This window comes from Oncorhynchus masou, chromosome 9, assembly GCF_036934945.1.
Source record: "Oncorhynchus masou masou isolate Uvic2021 chromosome 9, UVic_Omas_1.1, whole genome shotgun sequence".
NCBI classification, from domain to species: Eukaryota; Metazoa; Chordata; class Actinopteri; order Salmoniformes; family Salmonidae; genus Oncorhynchus; species Oncorhynchus masou.
Genome location: NC_088220.1, coordinates 59,818,714 through 59,842,402, shown reverse-complemented (window position 1 = coordinate 59,842,402; position 23,689 = coordinate 59,818,714). Strand labels below are relative to the sequence as shown.

At 44.3% G+C, this 23,689-nt stretch overlaps 1 protein-coding gene across 2 annotated transcripts; it reads left to right on the top strand.

Annotated features, from left to right (window-relative positions):
• The first annotated feature begins 22 nt into the window (after window positions 1–22).
• On the top strand, window positions 23–20,547 carry LOC135546369 (remodeling and spacing factor 1-like). 2 transcript variants are annotated; one of them, XM_064974731.1, is made up of 17 exons: window positions 23–218; window positions 1,352–1,443; window positions 1,554–1,646; window positions 6,121–6,326; window positions 7,179–7,351; window positions 7,506–9,030; window positions 9,353–9,479; window positions 13,959–14,171; window positions 14,389–14,493; window positions 14,566–14,645; window positions 14,766–14,814; window positions 14,913–15,019; window positions 17,102–17,169; window positions 17,648–17,822; window positions 17,984–18,213; window positions 18,384–18,557; window positions 18,941–20,547. In XM_064974731.1, the coding sequence occupies exons 1-17, from the start codon at window positions 65–67 to the stop codon at window positions 19,453–19,455; spliced, it is 4,086 nt and encodes a 1,361-aa protein (XP_064830803.1). In that variant the 5' UTR covers window positions 23–64; the 3' UTR covers window positions 19,456–20,547. The 2 variants fall into 2 exon arrangements, with proteins under 2 accessions (XP_064830803.1, XP_064830802.1); XM_064974730.1 differs by having other exon boundaries at window positions 50–218; window positions 14,916–15,019.
• The last annotated feature ends 3,142 nt before the right edge of the window (window positions 20,548–23,689 follow it).

Genomic DNA, 23,689 nt, shown 5'->3' with positions numbered 1-23,689 from the left:
GAATTCTGGGCTCTTTTCTGTCCTCCCTACTCCGTTCATTCTCATCCTACTCCCCGGCTGAAAAATGGCTGCTTTAGCGGCAGCGCAGGGCTCAAACCCCGGTCTCTGCCCCAGTTTCGCAGTGGTCTGCTCGTTCCTGGAGCGCTACGGACAAGCCCTGGACCTCCCCGAACTCACGTTTCCGCAGATGGAGAGGTATCTCCGGGACACATCGACAGGTGGGAAGGGAGAGGAAGAGGGTCTCAGCATCCTCATCACTGACTTGCTAGCTAGCTGGGTGGTCAGGGGGGAGCCAGTACAGCTAGCTGGCTGGGGGTTCCACACACGCACTGTGACATGTACCTGGGTATAACTGGCTAACGTTACTGATTGATGTAGATAGCAAGATGTACCGTTACTTAGCTATTTGATAAGTAGCTAACTTGCCATTCCTGCTTGAATTACCAAACCAGCTAGTTAGCTAGCATAATTTTGTTAGCTAGCTAGCGATCAGGTGTACTTTTCCATGCTTGCCTGCCCATACTAGTGCAAGAAAAGTATCAAACTCAGCCCCAGTGTGTATGAGTAAATAACGTTTGAATAGAATCGATCTCGTATTGTGGAAAATCGTGTCGTAAACAGTTGTCAAAATAGTCCGATAAAAACGCGAACGTTACTTGGTACAGGGTGGCTGACTGTCAATTTCGCGCAGGCGCGATGCGTGATGTAGCCGAGCTAGCCAACTTCATGCTAAATCAAGCTAACATTAGTTTTGCTGGTGGCTATCAATTCATTCAAATAAAATACCGCTGATTTCAAATTCCTCAGACTGTACATTTGCCACAGTTTCTAACTATTTAAATCCTCTTTAGAGGCAATGGTAGCTACTGAGGCTTTCTTGTCACGATTTAGCCAGCGAGCTATCTGGCTAGCAGTGTGTGGCGTACCTAGCAAGCTACTAACGTTACAGTATCTGTGGGAAATGTGTTGTTACTAGCTAGCTAGTTAGTTAACTGTATGTAGACTTCTGTGATAACGTTGTTAGCTTTTTCCACATTTCCTCCCTTGTTCACCAAACACATCGTCGTGTTTTTTATATTCATGCAAAAAATGACAATGAATCACAGTTGTTGTTGATCTTTCCTCCACCCGTGCCACTGTAAGCTAGATCTTTGAGAATAAGAAAATGTGAATTACACAGGTCCGAATAAATGAAGGAGAATGTGGATTTTTTTTGTATTCCCACAGCACATTGGGTGTTGTAATAGGTGTTTAGTGTTATACAAGCTGGTGTTATGACAGTGTGTTTAGTTTTATAACAAAATAATGTATTAACTAATGTATTATCTCTCTGTGTGTGTATCTCTCTCAGTTCCCAAGCCACTGGTGGAGCTGCATGTCAAGCTCCTGAGGAAGCTTGGCAAGTCTGTGTCTGCAGACAAGTGGGAGAGGTACCTGGCTAAGGTGAGCTGTGTGTGTGTGTGTGTGTGTGTGAGCTGTGTGTGTGTGTGTGTGTGTGTGTGTGTGTGTGTGTGTGTGTGTGCACTTGTAATGACTGTATATTTATCACACAGGTATGCCAGGACATCAACAGTAGCTGGGCTTGGGAGCTGGAACACAAGGGCTACCAGGATTTGAGCATGGAGTGCAAAACCAGCATCCTCAAAGTAAGACACACACACCTTGTGCAGACTATCACACTAGTCTACCTCTATGTCTGCTGTGACATCTACTCTCTGTATGAACAGTATATTGATAATATACAGTGCCTTCAGAAAGTATTCACACCCCTTGACTTTTTCCAAAATTTGTTGTGTTACCGCCTGAATTTAAAATTTATTAAATGTAGACTTTGTGTCACTGATCTACACAGAATACCCCATAATGTCAAAGTGGAATAATGTTTTTAGAAATATTTGCATATTTAATACAAAATTAAAAGCTGAGTCAATAAGTATTTAACCCCTTTGTATGGCAAGCCTAAATAACTTCAGTAGTACAAATGTGCTTAACAAGTCAGATAATAAGTTGCATGGACTCACTCTGTGTTGAATAATAGTGTTTAACATGATTTTTGAATGACTCATCTCTATACCCCACACATACAATAACCCGTAAGATCCCTCAGCAGAGCAGTGAATTTCAAGCACAGATACAACAACGAAACTGCAAAGAAGATGGGTTAAAAAAAATAAAAAAGCAGACATTAAATATCCCTTTGAGCATGGTGAAGTGATTAATTACACTTTGGATGGTGTATAAATACACCCAGTCACTACAAAGCTACATGCGCCCTTCCTAACTCAGTTGACGGAGAGTACGGATACTGCTCAGGGATTTCACCATGAGACCAATGGTGATTTTAAACCAGTTACAGAATTTCTGTGATAAGAGAGAACTGAGGATGGATCAACAACATAGTAAACTCAGCAAAAAAATGACACTGCCCTTTTTCAGGACCTCGTCTTTCAAAGATAATTCGTAAAAATCCAAATAACTTCACAGATCTTCATTGTAAATGGTTTAAACACGGTTTCCCATGCTTGTTCAATGAACCATAAACAATTAATGAACATGCACCTGTGGAACGGCCTTTAAGACACTAACTAACAGCTTACAGACGGTAGGCAATTAAGGTCACGGTTATGAAAATTTAGGACACTAAAGAGGCCTTTCTACTGACTCTGAAAAATACCAAATGAAAGATGTCCAGGGTCCCTGCTCATCTGCGTGAATGTGTCTTAGGCATGCTGCAAGGAGGCATGAGGACTGCAGATGTGGCCAGGGCAATAAATTGCAATGTCTGTATTGTGAGACACCTAAGACAGCCCTACAGGGAGACAGGACGGACAGCTGATGGTCCTCGCAGTGGCAGACCACGTGTAATAACACCTGCACAGGATCGGTACATCAGAAAATCACACCTGCGGGACAGGTACAGGATGGCAACAACAACTGTCCTCAATAAGTTGAGAGAGGCTGGACTGAGGGCTTGTAGGCCTGTTGTAAAGCAGGTCCTTACCAGACATCACCGGCAACAACGTCGCCTATGGGCACAAACCCACCGTCGCTGGACCAGACAGGACTGTTAAAAAGTGCTCTTCACTGACGAGTCGCGGTTTTGTCTCACCAGGGGTGATCGTCGGATTCGCGTTTATCGTCGAAGGAATGAGCGATACACTGAGGCCTGTACTCTGGAGCGGGATCAATTTGGAGGTGGAGGATCCGTCATGGTCTGGGGCGGTGTGTCACAGAATCATCAGACTGAGCTTGTTGTTATTGCAGGCAATCTCAATGCTGTGCGTTACAAGGAAGACATCCTCCTCCCTCGTGGTACCCTGCTCATCCTGACATGACCCTCCAGCATGACAATGCCACCAGCCATACTGCTCGTTCTGTGCGTGATTTCCTGCAAGACAGGAATGTCAGTGTTCTGCCATGGCCAGCGAAGAGCCTGGATCTCAATCCCATTGAGCACGTCTGGGACCTGTTGGATCGGAGGGTGAGGGCTAGGGCCATTCCCGCCAGAAATGTCCAGGAACTTGCAGGTGCCTTGGTGGAAGAGTGGGGTAACATCTCACAGCAAGAACTGGCAAATCTGGTGCAGTCCATGAGGAGGAGATGCACTGCAGTACTTAATACAGGTCGACCGATTATGATTTCTCAAAGCCAATATCGATTATTGGAGGACCAAAAAAAGCAGATATCGATTAATCTGACGATTTATATATATTTATATAAAAATGGTCATTATTACATATATATATTTGTAATAATGACAATTACAACAATACTGAATGAACACCTATTTTAACTTAATATAATACATCAATAAAATCAATTTAGTCTCAAATAAATAATGAAAACATGTTCAATTTGGTTTAAATAATGCAAAAACAAAGTGTTGGAGAAGAAAGTAAAAGTGCAATATGTGCCATGTAAAAAAGCTAACGTTTAAGTTCCTTGCTCAGAACATATGAAAGCTGGTGGTTCCTTTTAACATGAGTCTTCAATATTCCCAGGTAAGAAGTTTTAGGTTGTAGTTATTATAGGACTATTTCTCTCTATACCATTTTGTATTTCATATACCTTTGACTATTGTATGTTCTAATAGGTACTTTAGTATTGCCAGCCTAATCTCGGGAGTTGATAGGCTTGAAGTCATAAACAGCGCAATGCTTGGAGCAGAGCGAAGAGCTGCTGGCAAATGCAGGAAAGTGCTGTTTGAATGAATGCTTACGAGCCTGCTGCAGCCGACCACCGCTCACTCAGACTGCTCTACCAAATCCTAAACTTAATTGTAGTATAATCACACACAGAAATACGAGCCTTAGGTCATTAATATGGTCAAATCTGGAAACTATCATTTTGAAAACAAAACGTTTATTCTTTCAGTGAAATATGGAACCGTTCCGTATTTTATCTAACGGGTGGCATCCCTAAGTCTAAATATTGCTGTTACATTGCACAACCATCAATGTTATGTCATAATTATGTACAATTCTGGAAAATTAATTACGGTTTTTGTTAGGAAGAAATGGTCTTCACACAGTTCGCAACGAGCCAGGCAGCCCAAACTGCTGCATATACCCTGACTCTGCTTGCACAGAACACAAGAGAAGTGACACAATTTCTCTAGTTAAAATAAATTCATGTTAGCAGTCAATATTAACTAAATATGCAGGTTTAAAATATATACTTGTGTATTGATTTTCAGAAAGGCATTGATGTTTATGGTTAGGAACACGTTGGTTCAACGACAGTGCTTTTTTTACGAATGCCCCTTTGGCGAAGTAGGCTGTGATTCAATGGTAAATTAACAGGCACCGCATCGATTATATGCAACGCAGGACAAGCTAGATAAACTAGTATATCATCAACCATGTGTAGTTAACTAGTGATTATGTTAGGATAGGTTTAATGCTAGCTAGCACCTTACCGTGGCTCCTTGTTGCACTCGCATAACAGGTAGTCAGCCTGCCACGCAGTCTCCTTGTGGAGTGCAATGTAATCGGCCAAAATCGGTGTACAAAAATGCTGTTTACCGAATGTTATGAAAACTTGAAATCGACCTCTCGTACTTAATGCAGCTGGTGGCCACACCAGATACTGGCTGTTACTTTGGATTTTGACCCCCCCCCCCCCTTTGTTCAGGGGCACATTATTCAATTTCTGTTAGTCACATGTCTGTGGAACTTGTTCAGTTTATGTCTCAGTTGTTGAATCTTGTTAGGTTCATACAAATATTTACACATGGTAAGTCTGCTGAAAATAAACGCAGATGACAGAGGACGTTTAGTTAGACCACAATACTAGCCTAAATTACAAATTGAAAAGAAGGAAGCCTGTACAGAATAAAAAATATTACAAAACATGCATCCTATTTGCAACAAGGCACTAAAGTAATTCTGAAAAAATATATTTATTTCTCCAGAATACAAAGCATTATGTTTGGGGCAAATCTAACACATCACTGTGTACACCTCTTCATATTTTCAAGCATGGTGGTGGCTGCATCATGTTATGGGTATTCTTGTCACCGGCAAGGACGAGAGAGTTTTCTTTTTAAATAAAAAGAAAGGGAATAGGGATAAGCACAGGCAAAATCCTAGAGGGAAATCTGGTTCAGTCTGCTTTCCAACAGACACTAGGAGAGAAATCCACCTTTCAGCAGAACAATAACCTAAAACACAAGGCCAATTATACACTGGAGTTGCTTACCAAGATGACATTGAATATTCCTGAGTGGCCTAGTAACAGTTGTTACTTAAATCCAGCTTAAAATCTATGGCAAGACTTGAAAATGGCTGTCTAGCAATGATTAACAACCAACTTGACAGAGCTTGGAGAATTTAAAAAAAAAAAAGGGCAAATATTATACAATCCAGGTTTACAAAGCTCTTAGAGACTAACCCAGAAAGACCCACAACTGTAATTGCTGCTGAAGGTTATTCTTAACATATATTTGTTTTCCATTAATCATCTTTTTTCCACTTTGAAATTAGAGTATTTTGTGTAGATCGTTGACAAGAAATGACAATGAAATTTGGAAAAAGTAAAGGGGTGTGAATACTTTCTGAAGGCACTGTACTGTTTTCTTCTCTCTGTCTGACCCTAACCCCCTCGTCTCTCTGACCCCAGTACCTGTGTGAGATCCAGTTTGATGACAACCTGAAGTTCAAGACGTTGGTGAACGAGGAGGAGGCGGAGGCAATGAGGTTGCAGCCCTTGGGCAGAGACAGACAGGGCCTGATGTACTGGCTGCAGACTGACGCCCAACACAACATTCGCCTGTATACAGAGGAACAGGACGACTGGGACGGATCCACCTGGAGATGTATCGTCAGGTAATGATGGATGGATGCATATATTTTTTGGAACCCTAGTTGGAGCATCTGAGAAGAGAGAAAGGGTATACTGTATATACCTTGCTGTGAATTAGTATTTTCTCCCTTGCTAATTTTCTCTAATTTTGCATATTTTTGATTCTGAATGTTATCAGATCTTCAACCTAAACCTAATATTAGATAAAGGGAGCCTGAGTGAACAAATAACACAACAATTACATATTTCATAAAAAAAGTTATGCAGCACCCAGTGCCCCTTTGTGAAAAAGTAATTGCGACCTCAATAACTGGTTGTTGCACCTTTAACTGCAATGACTCCAACCAAACGCTTCCTGAAGTTGTTGATCAGTCTACATGAAAAAGGTTGAAAAGCAACCCATTTTAAGTTTTGGAATGGCCTAGTCCCAATTGAGATGTCGTGGAAGGACTTGAAACCAGCAGTTCATGCTTGAAAACCCACAAATGTCGCCGAGTTAAAGCAGTTCTGCATCCAAGAGTGGACCAGAATTCCTCCACAATGATGTGAGAGACTGATCAACAACTACAGGAAGCCTTTGGTTGCAGTCATTGCAGCTAAAGGTGGCACAACCAGTTATTGAGTGTAAGGGGGCAATTACTTTTTCACACAGTGGAATAGGGTGTTGCATAACTTTGTCACTTACATAAATAAAATAAGTATACATTTTTTTGGTGGTTATTTGTAAACTCAGGTTCCATTTATTTAATATTAGTTTTTGATTAAAGATCTGATAACGCTCATTATCAAAGAATATGCAAATATAGAGAATATCAGAAAGGGGGCAAATACTTTTTTACCGCACTGTATGTTCAGAATGTTCTGTTTGCCCTCAGAACCCGGAACGACTTGGCTGATGCTCTGGACCTCCTGAAGACCCAGCTGGACCCAGAACACAAGGAGAAAGAGGAGGGAGAGACGGAGAGAAAGAAAGAGATGGACAGAGAGAAGGAGGGAGGATCCAACTTTGCCAAACCTGTGGAGAGGGGGAGAAGACAAACAGAGGAGGGTATGGGTTCTGTTGTTACTAGAAATATGATGGTGTAGTTACTATTATTATGATTGTGTTGTTACTACTGACATATAATAATTGTGTTATTATAAATGAATGTTGGAACCAGAGCTGCAATATAACATGTCAACATCTGTGATGATTTTTCAAGGTGAGGCTGGAGGAGAGGTAAAGGAGGAGGAAGAGGAGGAAGAGGAGAAGGCAAGACAGAAGAGGAAGGCTGAGGAAGACAAGAACAAGAGTAAAGAGAGAGAGAAGGAGGAAGAGGAGGATAAGCGAGAAAAGAGTAGATCATCTACCTACCCAGAATCCATAAGTACGGATGACAACATGGCATCATTAGCAGAGAAGGAAAACCCAACCAAGTCTGAACCGTTATTCTCAGTGAAAGAGGAAAACATTGCAGTTGAGATGAAGGAAGAAAAGGAATTGAAAAAATGTGATGAGAAAGAAGAGGGAGAGACACAGAGTGTGAGGAAGGAGGAGAGGTCAGAAGTGATTGACAACAGAGTGAGCACCATCACCGCGCTTGTCAAAGAGGAGACCCAAATGCTTAACAACTCCCCTAGCAACGCTGTCTCTGTCGTCATGGCACCCGTATCGGCAACGACAAAACAGGAAGTTCCTCCTGTGAAGGAGGAAGCGGAGCGGGCCCTGAGGACCGACCAGCAGGCCAAGATACCACTGAAGAAGAGAGAGCTCTTTGGCGCTAACCGTCACCATAGCAACACACATCACAACAATGACATGCACAGCAACCAACACAACAACAACAGCCATAGCAGCAGTACTAGCAGTAGCATCATTGTCCGTAACCCTTCAGTAACACATACCAAGGAGGAGCAGCTGGGGAGGCAGTCAGCGCCACCTGGGGGCCTAGCTGTCCCACTGCCAGAGGAGATGACCAATGGGGGGGCTCCCCTAAACGGGCTTGGAGGGCTCACAGGGGGTATAGGTCATGTGGGGGTCATCTGCAGGTCAGCCTCGCAGCAACAAGATGGTGGATTGTTCTGTATGGACAGAACCAGACCTGGGGCAGAGGAAGGGGCTGAGAGGGCCAGCGCTCCAGACAAGGAGAGGAGCAGGCAGTCAGTCCTGGTGAGGAAGAGTCCTGGCTGGGGAGAGACTGGAGCCCCAACACCCCTAGAGCCTAGAGGACAGGAGAGACAGGCAGGAGGAGAGGAGAGGGAAAGGAAGGAGAAAGTAGAAGGATCCAGGGAGAGATTAGGAGAGGATGGAAGAGAGAAAGCGAGGGAGAGGTTAGATGGAGACCTGTCTGGAGAGAGGGATGACAACCCAAAAGAGAAAGAGAAAAAGACCACCCTCCATATGGAGAAAAGCGAGGGATGCCATGGAACAGTTGAAGAGGAGAAGAAGAGTACTTCAGGAGAGAAGGAGCAGGACTCAGAGAGCAGCCAGACTGTAGAAGGACAGAGGGACCAGGGAGAGGCCCTCAGCACAGACACACCAGCACATGCCAGGGTGAGGGGATCTGGGCATGGAGCAGCAGACCGGCCAGGTCCCCTTGAGGCCTCCTCTGAACTGCAGAAAGAAGGGATCAGGCTGAAGATAAAGATCCCTCCCAACCAGAGGATAGAGAACGTGAGAGAAGAGGAGGAGAAGGCGGAGGAGCAGGGAGATGGGAGGTCTCTGCGGAGATCGGCTCGGATCTGCAGGTAAGGTCCATGGTTAAATCTCTTCCCATCACAATGTCTCAATGATTATTACCATAACATAACTTCTTTCATCACAACAACTGAGGTGACAATTTATGATGTAGAGCTGAACAATAGATACAATATTCTGCTGTAATATCACGCACTCACTCATCGCCGTCGTGCCTGATAGCTTATAGGGCAGCAACAAAGGCTCTCCACTTCTGACTGTCTTTGGCCATCTTCTCCAACTGTGTCCCAGCTCTGCTGGTGGTGTTTGGAGTGGTCTCTATTGTTCTGTAATTGGATATTTAGATATTTTACTGATAAACCCTACCTACAGACCCAGCCCAAACAAGGTGAAGAGCCAAGACGCACCCCCAGGAGTGAGGAGGGAAGAAGAGGAGGAGAAGACTGCTCAATGGCAAAAGAAGAGAGCAAACGCTGAGGGACAAAGCAGGACTGTAAAGGTAACTACTTTGTTTTAAAAGTCAATTAACTAATTTATAAGTCAAATCAAATGTATTTATAAAGCCCTTCTTCCATCAGCTATCTCAAAGTGCTGTACAGAAACCCAGCCTAAAACCCCAAACAGCAAGCAATGCAGGTGTAGAAGCACGGTGGCTAGGAAAACTCCCTCGAAAGGCCAGAACCTAGGAAGAAACCTAGAGAGGAACCAGGTTATGAGGGTTGGCCAGTCCTCTTCTGGGTGGAGATTATAACAGAACATGGCCAAGATGTTCAAATGTTCATAGATGAACAGCAGGGTCAAATAATAATAATCACAGTGGTTGTTGAGGGTGCAACAGGTCAGCGCCTCAGGAGTAAATGTCAGTTGGCTTTTCATAGCCGATCATTCAGAGTATCTCTACCGCTCCTGCTGTCTCTAGAGAGTTGAAAACAGCAGGTCTGGGACAGGTAGCACGTCCGGTGAACAGGTCAGGGTTCCATAGACGCAGGCAGAACAGTTGAAACTAGAGAAGCAGCACGGCCAGGTGGACTGGGGACAGCAAGGAGTCATCAGGCCAGGTAGTCCTGAGGCATCAAATCAAATTTTATTTGTCACATACACATGGTTAGCAGATGTTAATGCGAGTGTAGCGAAATGCTTGTGCTTCTAGTTCCGACAATGCAGTAATAACCAACAAGTAATCTAACTAACAATTCCAAAACTACTGTCTTATACACAAGTGTAAGGGGATAAAGAATATGTACATAAAGACATATGAATGAGTGATGGTACAGAGCAGCATAGGCAAGATACAGTAGATGGTATCGAGTACAGTATATACATATGAGATGAGTATGTAAACAAAGTGGCATAGTTAAAGTGGCTAGTGCTACATGTATTACATAAAGATGCAGTGGATGATATAGAGTACAGTATATACGTATACATATGAGATGAATAATGTAGGGTATGTAAACATTATATTAGGTAGCATTGTTTAAAGTGGCTAGTGATATATTTTACATCATTTCCCATCAATTCCCATTATTAAAGTGGCTGGAGTTGAGTCAGTGTGTTGGCAGCAGCCACTCAATGTTAGTGGTTGCTGTTTAACAGTCTGATGGCCTTGAGATAGAAGCTGTTTTTCAGTCTCTCGGTCCCAGCTTTGATGCACCTGTACTGACCTCGCCTTCTGGATGATAGCGGGGTGAACAGGCAGTGGCTCGGGTGGCTGTTGTCCTTGATGATCTTTATGGCCTTCCTGTAACATCGGGTGGTGTAGGTGTCCTGGAGGGCAGGTAGTTTGCCCCCGGTTACTCACCTCGGCTGCAGTGAAGGAGAGTCCGCATGTTTTCAATGCAGGCTGTGTCAGTGGCACTGTATTGTCCTCAAAGCGGGCAAAAAAGTTATTTAGTCTGCCTGGGAGCAAGACATCCTGGTCTGTGACTGGGCTGGTTTTCTTTTTGTAGTCCGTGATTGACTGTAGACCCTGCCACATACCTCTTGTGTCTGAGCCGTTGAATTGAGATTCTACTTTGTCTCTATACTGACGCTTAGCTTGTTTGATAGCCTTGCGGAGGGAATAGCTGCACTGTTTGTATTCGGTCATGTTTCCAGTCACCTTGCCCTGATTTAAAGCAGTGGTTCGCGCTTTCAGTTTCACGCGAATGCTGCCATCAATCCACGGTTTCTGGTTTGGGAATGTTTTAATCGTTGCTATGGGAACGACATCTTCAACGCACGTTCTAATGAACTCGCACACCGAATCAGCGTATTCGTCAATGTTGTTGTCTGACGCAATACGAAACATATCCCAGTCCACGTGATGGAAGCAGTCTTGGAGTGTGGAATCAGCTTGGTCGGACCAGCGTTGGACAGACCTCAGCGTGGGAGCTTCTTGTTTTAGTTTCTGTCTGTAGGCAGTGATCAACAAAATGGAGTCGTGGTCAGCTTTTCCGAAAGGAGGGCGGGGCAGGGCCTTATATGCGTCGCGGAAGTTAGAATAACAATGATCCAAGGTTTTGCCAGCCCTGGTTGCGCAATCGATATGCTGATACAATTTAGGGAGTCTTGTTTTCAGATTAGCCTTGTTCAAATCCCCAGCTACAATGAATGCAGCCTCAGGATGTATGGATTCCAGTTTGCAAAGAGTCAAATAAAGTTTGTTCAGAGCCATCGATGTGTCTGCTTGAGGGGGAATATATACATCTGTGATTATAATCGAAGAGAATTCTCTTGGTAGATAATGCGGTCGACATTTGATTGTGAGGAATTCTAAATCAGGTGAACAGAAGGATTTGAGTTCCTGTATGTTTCTGTGATCACACCACGTCTCGTTAGCCATAAGGCATACGCCCCCGCCCCTCTTCTTACCGGAAAGATGTTTGTTTCTGTCGGCGCGATGCGTGGAGAAACCCGCTGGCTGCACCGACTCTGTTAGCGTCTCTCCAGTGAGCCATGTTTCCGTGAAGCAAAGAACGTTACAGTCTCTGATGTCCCTCTGGAATGCTACCCTTGCTCGGATTTCATCAACCTTGTTGTCAAGAGACTGGACATTGGCGAGAAGAATGCTAGGGAGTGGTGCACGATGTGCCCGTCTCCGGAGTCTGACCAGAAGACCGCCTCGTTTCCCTCTTTTACGGAGTCGTTTTTTGGGGTCGCCGGCTGCGATCCATTCCGTTGTCCTGGGTGAAAGGCAGAACACAGCATCCGCTTCGCGAAAGTCATATTCTTGGTCGTACTGATGGTGAGTTGACGCTGCTCTTATATTCTGTAGTTCTTCTCGACTGTATGTAATGAAACCTAAGATGACCTGAAATAACACGTAAAAAAAACAAAAAACTGCATAGTTTCCTAGGAACACGAAGCGAGGCGGCCATCTCTGTCGGCGCCGGAAGCATGGTCCTTGGGTGGGGGTGGGGAGAGCTTACATTCACACAGGACACGGGATAAGACAGGAGAAATACTCCAGATATTACAGACCCTATCCCCCCGACACATAAATACTAGGGGCTGAGACAGGAGGGGTCGGGAGGCACTATGGGCCCATCCGACGATACCCCCTGACAGGGCCAAACAGGCAGGATGTAACCCCACCAACTTTGCCAAAGCACAGCCTCCACACCACTAGAGGGATATCTTCAACCACCAACTTACCATCTTGAGACAAGGCTGAGTATAGCCCACAAAGATCCCTGCCACGGCACAACCCAAGGTGGGGCGCCAACCCAGACAGGAAGAACACGTCAGTGACTAAAACCCACTCAAGTGACACACCCCTCCTAGGGACGGCATGGAAGAGCACCAGTAAGCCCATGACTCAGCCCCTGTAATAGGGTTAGAGGCAGAGGATCCCTGTGGAGATAGGGGAACCGGCCAGGCAGAGACAGCAAGGGCGGTTCGTTGCTCCAGTGCCTTTCCGTTCACCTTCACACTCTTTGGCCAGAGAGTCTGCGTCTCTCACATGGGTAGGTAGACCATTCCATAAAGATTGAGCTCTATAGGTGAAAGCCCTGCCTCCAGCTCTTTGCTTCGAAATTCTAGGGACAGTTAGGAGGCCTGCGTCTTGTGACCGTAGTGTACGTGTAGATATGTACGGCAGAACCAAATCGGAAAGATGGGTAGGAGCAAGCCCATGTAATGCTTTGTAGGTTAGCAGTAAAACCTTGAAATCAGCCCTTGCCTTAACAGGAAACCAGTGTAGAGAGGCTAGACCTGGAGTAATATGATCATATTTTTTGGTTCTAGTCAAGATTCTAGCAGCTGTGTTTCGCACTAACTGATGTTTATTTAGTGCTTTATCGGGGTAGCTGGAAGTAGAGCATTGCAGTAGTCTAACCTAGAAGTGACAAAAGCATGGATTCATTTTTGGACAGAAAGTTTCTGATTTTTGCAATGTTACGTAAATGGAAAAAAGCTGTCCTTGAAACAGTCTTGATATGTTCGTCAAAAGAGAGATCGGGGTCCAGAGTAATGCCGAGGTCCTTCAGTTTTATTTGGGACGACTGCACAACCATCAATATTAATTGTCAGATTCAACAGAAGATCTCTTTTTTTCTTGGGACCTAGAACAAGCATCTCTGTTTTGTCCGAGTTTAAAAGTAGAACATTTGCAGCCATCCACTTCCTTATGTCTGAAACACAGGCTTCCAGCGAGGGCAATTTTGGGGCTTCACCATGTTTCATCGAAATGTACAGCTGTGTGTCATCCATATAGCATTGAAAGTTAACATTATGTTTATGAATGACATCACCAAGAGGTAAAATATATAGTGAAAACAATAGTGGTCCTAAAACGGAACCTTGAGGAACACTGACATTTACAGTGGATTTGTCGGAGGACAAACCATCCACAGAGACAAATTGATATGTTTCCGACAGATAAGATCTAAGTGATGTAAGTGATGTGTAAGGCTTTGTTTGAATATCAAAATGATCATAGTCAAAAAAATGTTGTTTATCAATGTGATTGATTGTAACCGTTTGTGCGTGTCTACAGAGCAGACGAAGACAACGAGGCCCCCGCTGGTCAAACACTCGAGCGAAGAGATGCAAACCGAATGAGGGAGGAGAGGAGGGGGAGGAGAGAGGGAGAAAAGAGGAGAGAGGGAGGGAGGGAAGTATTTGTGACTCAGATGACTCTAGCCAATCAGAGGAGATGCCTAATGAAGATCCCTGCAGCCACTGTGGACTCCCCAACCACCCCGAACTGGTGAGATGTGTGTGTGGAGGAGATTGTTGTTTTCTTTGTTTCTTTACGTCTCTGCATCTGAATGACTTATGGTATATTGTGTGTGCTTTACTGTGAAGCCAACTGTTTCCCTTCTGCAGATCACTATCTATTCTTGATTTCATGAGTTTATTTACACCCAGCACCTGAAGGTGCGTACACTCCGTTTGAAACCAACCCGTGTGTTTCTCTGCTGCAGATCCTGCTGTGTGATTCATGTGATAGTGGTTACCACACCGCCTGCCTCAGACCCCCTCTCATGGTCATACCTGAGGGAGAATGGTTCTGCCCACCCTGCCAACACGTAAGTGAGAGAGAGTGTGTGTGTGTGTTTGTCCGTGCATGCATGTTTTAACACTGTCCCTGGTCTATGTAGAAACTGCTGTGTGACAGACTAGAGGAGCAGCTGCAAAATCTGGATTGCGCTCTGAAGAAAAGAGACCGAGCTGAGAGGAGGTAACACACAGTCCACACACAGTCTCACACGTCACACACAGTCTCACTCACACACTGTCACACACACACACCTAACACACTGAAATGGTTGTGGAATTCCTGTGTTTTTTGTCTCTGTAGGAGGGAGCGGCTGGTGTATGTGGGAATCAGTGTGGAGAACATCATTCCTGTAAGCCTAATTTTGTGTGTGTACTATCAGGCAAAATTAGTCTAGAAGGCCAAATAAATCATAATCTGAAATTGTGTATGTGTGTTATGTGTTTCTAGCAGGAAGGGGAGGAAGAAGAGGAGAAACTGGTAAAGAAGAAAGATGCAAAAAATACCAAAAACCTGGGAAGGAGGTCTACCAGAACCAGGAAGTGTATCAGCTACAGGTGTGTGTGTGTGTGTGTGTGTGTGTGTGTGTGTGTGTGTGTGTGTGTGTGTGTGTGTGTGTGTGTGTGTGTGTGTGTGTGTGTGTGTGTGTGTGTGTGTGTGTGTGTGAAAGAGAAGTGACAGCACAGCTCAAATAAGTCACGTGTTGTCATGGTGACACTCCCGTCTCATAGTGTGCTTGTCTGCAAGGGTTTCCGTAATTGCCGCCTTTTGGCAGATGAAAAATAAATGAAATAAAGCCGCTAAATAAAATTGTTACCTGCCAATTGAACAGGAGAAAAAACAATCCCATTGAAATTTAGTTGAATTCAGTGATGTAAATATCAGTCGCTGTAAATGCATTTGACCGTCGGTCGACAGGTTAATTTACTAGATTTAGTGAAATTAAATTGGGGAGTGTGTGTTTTTGCTAGTCGTCATGTGTTTATTTATCACACAGCATACAGAGCCTATTATGAGTGGCATGTCACTTGTCAAACGTGTTGCTGCTAGAGTGAAACATGTCATTGCGGAACAATTCTAAATGCAGTTGTGTGTTAAAAACAGTTTTGTTGGCCACGATTTATAAAGAGCTACTATTTGTTTTTTTCTCAACTGGTAATTGAAGCGCTGCCTCCCATTCGCCATTCAAGTGCATGGGCGATGGTTGGCAGGCTAAGAGCATGTCACCCACTACTTTGCATTGTGAGCTGGAGGCAGTATGCATTTTGAAAACACATACTTAATTGTTTGAAACCTGAATATTTTACTCTATATTATGAGGCATGTCTTACCTTGCTTCAAAATAGCCTCGGCAAAATCACACTATGGAAACATGGAGGCATTTATTTTATAAAGACTAGATATGCCATTGAAACCAGCATTTCTCTGCTGTTCTATTGGTTTTCATATCAACTTTCTTTCGTTGTGCAGATGCCAAAGGCACAATCCTAGTCATTTTAGTGTCCCATCCTAGTTGCGTCTTGAGATTCCCCTTCATTTGAAGTTTCTAACAGAGATGTTCATCTCTGTCACATATGAAACTGCTCGCACCAGGTGCTCTGTATAGAATGGTGTTTTCCTACGAATTACATTTTGGCAAATGTTTGAAATGTTTTATTAGCTCCTTAATTGAGCACTGTTGGTGGACGCCCTAATGGGTTACACACCCAGAACATATGGGTCTGGTAAATTTCTCAAATGGCCGGTAAATTTAAATATTCTCGGTCACGTTGTCCCAATGACTGTATATATGAATGGACAAAGCCATCAATCACATGACACCGTTCATTCCTATGTGAAGACTCCATAGCGCATTGAAACCAAGTGAAGTCAGTTAAGATGGCGTCTCATGGAGACATAACATGCTCAGTTTGAGCTAGAGATCTTCACGGATTCACCTGTACCTGAGACCCGATCTGGGACCTGAGCAAGTCCGGATCCAGAATTATAAATAATATCATGGGTCTGGGTCGGATCTGATATGATTGTCATGGGTCTCGGGTATGTGTAGGTTTAACTGACTTGTCCGGAAGGGCACGTTCATATCCGACTGCTGCAGTAGAGAGAGGAATTGAATAATTGATGCTGCTGCTCTTGCTTTTCACGAGAGTGGAGCATGGCATGTGTAGCTTGTTGATGGTCCATCATAAGTCATCAGAGCGGTAATATACTACAGGCTACAGTTATAGCACCTCCCTCCATGTGTGGCAAAAGTTAGGAGATGTCTAAAATGAATTAAAAGTTCAAGGAGAAGGATATGCTACCCTGACCAAGAGCCAACAGGTAGTCTGCTACCTTATATTCTTAACTGCTAGGCTACCTGCCACCCGGGTAAAGGCTATGGCTCTGAGGCAACTCAGGGCTGGGGAGGGGGATGACTTCAACTGCTGAGGGCTTACTATAAATACACAATGTACTGTGTATGCTGGATAATATTAACAGTATTAACTGTCTGTTTGTATATCAACTGCCCCCTCTCTCTTCAATGGGAGGGGGGCAGTCGTTCTCCACTGTGTGTCCGGCTCCTCGTTTTCCTAGGACTGACTAGGAAAACGTAAACCTGGTGTGTGTGTGTGTGTGTGTGTCTGCGTGTGTTCCAGGTTTGATGACTTTGATGACGCCATTGATGAAGCGATAGAGGAAGACGTCAGAGATGAGGATGGAGGAGGTGAGAAATAGAGAGTTAGTGAGTGTGTAGACTGAGGACTGAATGGCTGTCTCAAATGGCACTGTATCCTCTATATCAGGGATCATCATCTAGATTCAGCTGTGGGATGATTTTTTTCTGAGCGGATGGTCGGGGGGCCAGAACATAATTACTAATAAGTTGTAGATTGCAAATTAACATCAAGAAGCCCAAACAGATATAATATTTGACTAAAACGTAATCATTTCAAACCTTGCTTACATTTGTATACCATCACTTGTCTCTCTATTATGCGTGAGAATAATTGGGGTCAGATTTTTTTGGTGGGGCAAATCAAATTTGGCCCGCAGGATGCCAGTTTGGGAACCTAGCCCAAAGGGTCCTGGTCAAATGTAGTGCACTATATTAAGTGAATATGGTGTCATTTTGGGTGAGGAACAAGAGGGTTTAGATGACCGAAAAGTGGCCTGCCTGTGTAACCCTGTGGTCCTGTGTGTAGAGGTGGGGCAGGGTAAGGACATTGCCACCATCCTATCAGAGGAGGGGAAGGAGAAACGAGGACCAACCACAGCTCAGGCCCCTCCCACCAGGAGCAGGAAGAGAAGGAGACTCAACGACCTGGAGAGCGACAGCACGGCTGCAGAGAGCGAGGAGGAGTTTCAGCTCAGCGCCAGGTGTGTTTGTGCCTGACTGGCCTTAAGTCAGTCCTAGTAATTCTGTGGACATGTGTATGGGTGGGTGCTACTCTTTGGAGCTACACCCCATATTGTAAAGTCATATTTTGTTTGAGCACTATAAATGCAAACTTTTAACGCGTGTGTGTTTGTGTGTGTAGTACGGAGGAGGAGGAGTTTGTAGCGTCAGGTGATGAGGAAGCAGCCAGTGATGTGGACAGCTTTGCCAGCGACCCGGGCTTCGTAAGCCAGTCCACACGGGCACAGAGACGGGCACCTAAACAGAGAACCTCCAGGACCGCAGCAAAGTGCAAGAAACGCCCACGCAGAAAGAGGAGAGGATGGGGGGAGGAGGAGGAGGAGAGTGAAGAGGAGGAGGAAGAGGAGATGGGTGAGTAAGGCTTGGAATATGAGTTGGGAAAAGAAGACACACAGAAATCCAGAGGTTTGGTGCTGGATGTTAAAGAACATGTTCAGTTGAAAGTAAAACAACTCTCTCCCTCCCCTCTCTCTCTCTCTCTCTCTCTCTCTCTCTGCTTCTCTCTCTCTCTCTCTTTGTAGAGACCAGTGATTTGAGTGACAGCGATGGGGACAGGAAGAGGTGTGGTTTAAGGAGGGGCCGGAAGCGGGAGGTGAACTACCGCGAGACGTCAGAATCCGAGTGTTCCCAGGCATCCACCAATAAGGATAAGGCTAAACCCCGCCGCCGTCGTCTCTCCAGCTCAAACAGCGATGGTCAGTTACTATGGTTACCATCCCTGCCCCCAATTAGGGAGGTCCATGTGGAACTTGACAGACTGTCATTTAGTCAATGTAAACAACTCATAACCAACCCGCATTCAGACACTAGCGGAAAAAAACGCTTCTTCAAGTGAAAGCGTGCCGATAACGTTCCACCCCTCCCCCTCCTAAATTTAAACCAATCTAAACCGACCACTGTCCCTAAACCAACATTTTCTGGTTGGCTGGATGAAGCGGAAAACACGTCACCAGACGCAGAGAAAATAGAGCCATCGATTCCATTGCACCGGGCAAAGGAACGTTTTTGCCGCTAGTGTCTGAATGCGGGGTTAACTCCTGCTGCTGTATGAATCCGCCGCTCGCTCCCTCTATTTCAGAATCCTCCCATTCGAGAGAGTCTGAGGAGGAAGAGAAGAGAATGAGGGGAAAGAGGCGGAGAGAAGAGGTGGAGGAGAGTAGAACAAGGGGAAAGAAGAGGAGAGGAGAGACGATGGGCAGAGGGAAGCGGAGGAAGGTGTTGATAGAACAGCGGAGGAAACGTCTAGCTCTGTTGAAGAAAAGCAGACCCTCCACTAAAGATGATGAGGATGATAACGATGAAGGGGAATCGGAGTCGTCATCCGAGGAAGATCGTCCTATCCGCAAACGACTTAACCGCATCGACTCTGATGAAGAGGAGGAGAAAGAGGGAAAAAATGAGGAGGACGAGGAGAAGAAGCTGAAAAAGCCGTCATCAAAAGACAAGGAATCAAACAGCCCTAATGGACAGCAGGCCTCTAGAGGCTCAACACAGCCTGGGTCTGAGAGTGCAGCCTTACCCAGGGACAGAGCAGCCAGAGCTGGGCAGAACAGGTCTAACAGCCCCCCACCTCCTGACCAGTCAGACGCATGATGACATAGACTTTTAGTTATATTTTGTTTTACTTTCTTGCCTTTCACCAACAACCTTTCAACTGGATATCTCATTACCTCATCATCCCTCCTTCCCTTTCTCCTTTCCCTCCTCCTCCCTTCCTCTAAACAGGATGAATAACTACTGGACCAAACGCACTAGCGCCATCCAACACACAGACACACAACACAATACACAGCCAAAGGGTGAAGGACTGTCCTGAGCACCAGACAGACACCCTCCTTAGCTGTTCTCCAGCTGTTCTGCTCGGCTGCTGATCCTGTAAAATACTAGATGTTCCCTTCTCTCTTCTGTCTCCCTCTAAAATTGTGTTCTATATACCATGAAGGAGAGCGCGAATGGACTGGAGTGTTTAATAATCCCATAAAATAGTGAGTTGGATGTTTTAAACCAATGGAAGAGCTGCTCTTGTTGCTCTGCTGTGAACCAGGAAGATAACTACCAGAAAGAGATTCATAAAGGCTGATTCATCTCAAATGACACTTTGCAGATTTGACCACAGTTACAACTACAGTGGGGGCTGGCAGATGGACACTGGCAAATTATCTAACGAGCTATGTTCAGTAAATCAATTCACTGTTGACTTTTATGTGTTAGTTCAAGTGTTCCTTCTCTCACTCAGTGAGGACTGAATAATTTATCCACAGAAGTCTACTACTCTCCATTCCAGTCTATACATTCTACAACCTACTACTATTTGAGAAGATGGGGTCATATTCACAAGTCCAAAAAAAGGACTGAAACAGGGAGGGACTACCTGAACTTGCAAAATGTTTTGCTGCTGTGTGCCCTAATGAATATGGCCCCAGGTGTGAATGCTGTATCTGGTCCTCAGTCCACTGTCTGTTCTGTTTTCATCCTCAGAGTTCCATCTGAACCTCTTTATAGATTATATCATTCCAGCTCATTGTTCTTATGTTTTCTCGCCCCCAAAATATCAAATATTTTGACATGTTCAGTCTGAAAAAAAGAAATCACCCTGTTATTCATCCACAGTGTATGTACAGTATGTTTATAGTTGATGCTGTAACATAGGTGTTTTATAAGTTATTAAAAACCAATATTCAAGCATCTCACAAATGCACCTTGTCATCTGCTTTTGAAATCTTTTACTATACAAATAGTGGTTTTATTTGGCCCCCCAATCAGTTCGAAGTTACTTTAATTTTGGAAATCTGTTCCCAGGTATCGTATACAAATGTAAGCAAGGTTTGAAATAGTTTTAGTCATTGTTTGAGTCAAATATTATATTTATATCTATTTGGGCTTCTTGCGGACTACAAATTATTTGTGATTATGTTCTACCTTGATTTTCACATTTGAAGTCATTTAGCAGATGCTCTTATCAAGAGCAACTTAACAGGAGCAAGTGGGGTTAAGTGTCTTGCTCAAGGGAACATCAACAAATATTTCACCTCGTCGGCTTGGGGATTCTAATCAGCGACCTTTCGGTTGCTGGCCCAACGCCCTTAACCACTAGGCTACCTGCCCTATGGTAATGATTTTATTTTTTGACTGATAATGCCGTATCAGATAAAGACTACAGTGTAAACAGTGCATTCGGAAAGTTTTCAGACCCCTTGACCTTTTCCACATTTTGTTACGCTACAGCCTTATTCTAGAATGTATTGTTTTTCTTCCTCATCATTCTACGTGCAATAATACTCAATGACACAGCAAAAACAGGTTTAGAATATTTAGCAAATTTATTTTTAAAAATTAACTGAAATATCACATTTACATAAGTATTCAGACACTTGACTCAGTACTTTGTTGAAGCACCTTTGGCAGCGATTACAGCCTCGAGTTGTCTTGGGTATGACATTACAAGCTTAGCACACCTGTATTTGGGGAGTTTCAAGTCCGGGCTCTGGCTGGGCCACTCAAGGACATTCAGAGACTTGTCCCAAAGCCACTCCTGTGTTGTCTTGGCTATGTGCTTCGTTGTCGTTGTCCTGTTGGAAGATGAACCTTCACCCCCAGTCTAAGGTCCTGAACGGTCTGGAGCAGGTTTTCATCAAGGATGTCTCTGTACTTTGCTCCCTTCATCTTTCACTCGATCCTGACTAGTCTCCCAGTCCCTGCTGCTGAAAAACATCTCCACAGCCTGATGCTGCCACCACCATGCTTCACTGTAGGGATGGTGCCAGGTTTCCTCCAGATGGCATTCAGGCCAAAGAGTTCAAGCTTGGTTTCATCAGACCAGAGAATCTTGTTTCTCATGGTCTGAGAGTCCTTTAGTTGCCTTTTGGCCAACTCCAAGTGGGCTGTTGTGTGCCTTTTTACTGTGGAGTGGCTTCCGTCTGGCCACTCTACTATAAAGGCCTGATTGGTGGAGTGCTGCAGAGATGGTTGTCCTTCTGGAAGGTTCTCCCATCTCCACAAAGGAACTCTGGTGCATATTTAAGTTGATATGCACCAGAGCAAAGTATAGAACCCAGTAGACTCAGACAGTACCACTACCTATGGCCATGGTAACCGCAACACAGTCCTGCCAGACCACTGAGACAACCACTCCTCTGCAGGAAAACAACTGTAGGTCTGGACACAAAAGAAAGCTGAATAGATCTTAAACCAGGAAGATGAAGGCACTTCTATTCACTATATAGTGCACTACTTTTGACCAGAACCCTACTATAGGGAATAGGGTGCCATTGTGGGGCGCATACGAAGACTTAGGTTGAGCCGAGGAGATTGCAGCGTGCCTGCTGGACTCCTGATAGCCCATATAAAGTGCATTCGGAAAGTATTGACTTTCCACATTGTTACATTACAGCCTTATTCTAAAATGGATTACATACATTTTCTTCCTCAATCTACACACAATACCCGATAACGACAAAGCAAAACCAGGTTTAAAAAAATGTTTGCATAAGTATTCAGACCCTTTGCTATGAGACTCGAAATTGAGCTCCAGTCCTGTTTCCATTGATCATCCTTGATGTTTCTACAACTTGATTGGAGTCCACCTGTGGTAAATTCAATTGATTGGACATGATTTGGAAAGGCCCACACCTGTCTATATAAGGTCCCACATTTGACAGTGCACGTCAGAGGATGGAATTGTGGAGAGGAAGATGGCTGAAGTGGATGCTGAGTTGGAATTAAGCAGCGCGTCGAGTACATTTGGTGAAGACGAATGTTCAGAATGGACAATATAATAATAATATGGAAAACTAGAACAAAAAAGGAAATTGTCTAAAATTGGAGTGGAGGATACGTGTGTAAATTATAATGAATGTTGGGAAGCGTTTGATGAGTAAGGATGCGTATGTGGGGAAACCCGTTTGAGGTGTCAAATCTTGAAGTATGCACTTGAAATAGTGGAGTATGTCAGAGTAACCAGGAGTGGTCTTATTTTGATTCATTGTATTTCTGAAGAGCAGAGGAAGATTGCAGTGGGCCTCAAAAGAATCCAGACCACATAAGTTTTGTGTTTTGAACTTCGGAGTAGAGCATCCGTCAAAGGAGTTGACGACGGATGTTCAGCTTGAATACCTGAAGAGAATTCCTGGTGTGGTTAGTGCCGCTGGGTGAATAGAGAAAAATAAAGTCTGTCGGTCCTGTTGTTTTTTGATAAAGAGCAATGGTTATGTAAGATATGCTTTAAGAGCTTTCGTCCCCAAACCACTGCAGTGTAAGAATTGTAAAGCATTTGGCCATGTTTCAAGTGTGTGCAGATAAACAAAGTATATGGAAGAAAGGTGTGTAAAAGGACGCCGGTGTTTCAATTGTGGTGGGGATCATGATCCTGAGTTCCTGGAGAGCCCAGTAAGGGTGAAGGAAATTGAGGTGTTAAAAGTTAGAGCGGTCAATCGAATCTCCATGTGGAGGAGATTCAAAGAATTAAGAAAACAAGTGATGCTAGTGAAGAGATGGTAGTGGATACACCGCAGCCTGTTGTAAATGTTTGCTTCCAGACAAAAGATGCCCTGTTAAGGTGGATTTCATTGCCTTCATTGCCAGTTATAAACTGTACAACACAAGTCTCAAAGAAGTCGAAGAAACTAGACATTATTGTGGCTGCTGCTGAAAAGTTTTTGGGACTCAAGAATTTTACATCGAAAGACTTGCAAGGGGTAGTGGCTCTGGAAGACCCACCCTCCCAGGTTCCTGTGATCACATCTGTTTTATTTATTTTTAAAAGAAGTTTGATTTATTTAAATTTCTGAATGACTTTTTTGGTAGTTTGGTTTTGGGGGGGAATCCTGTT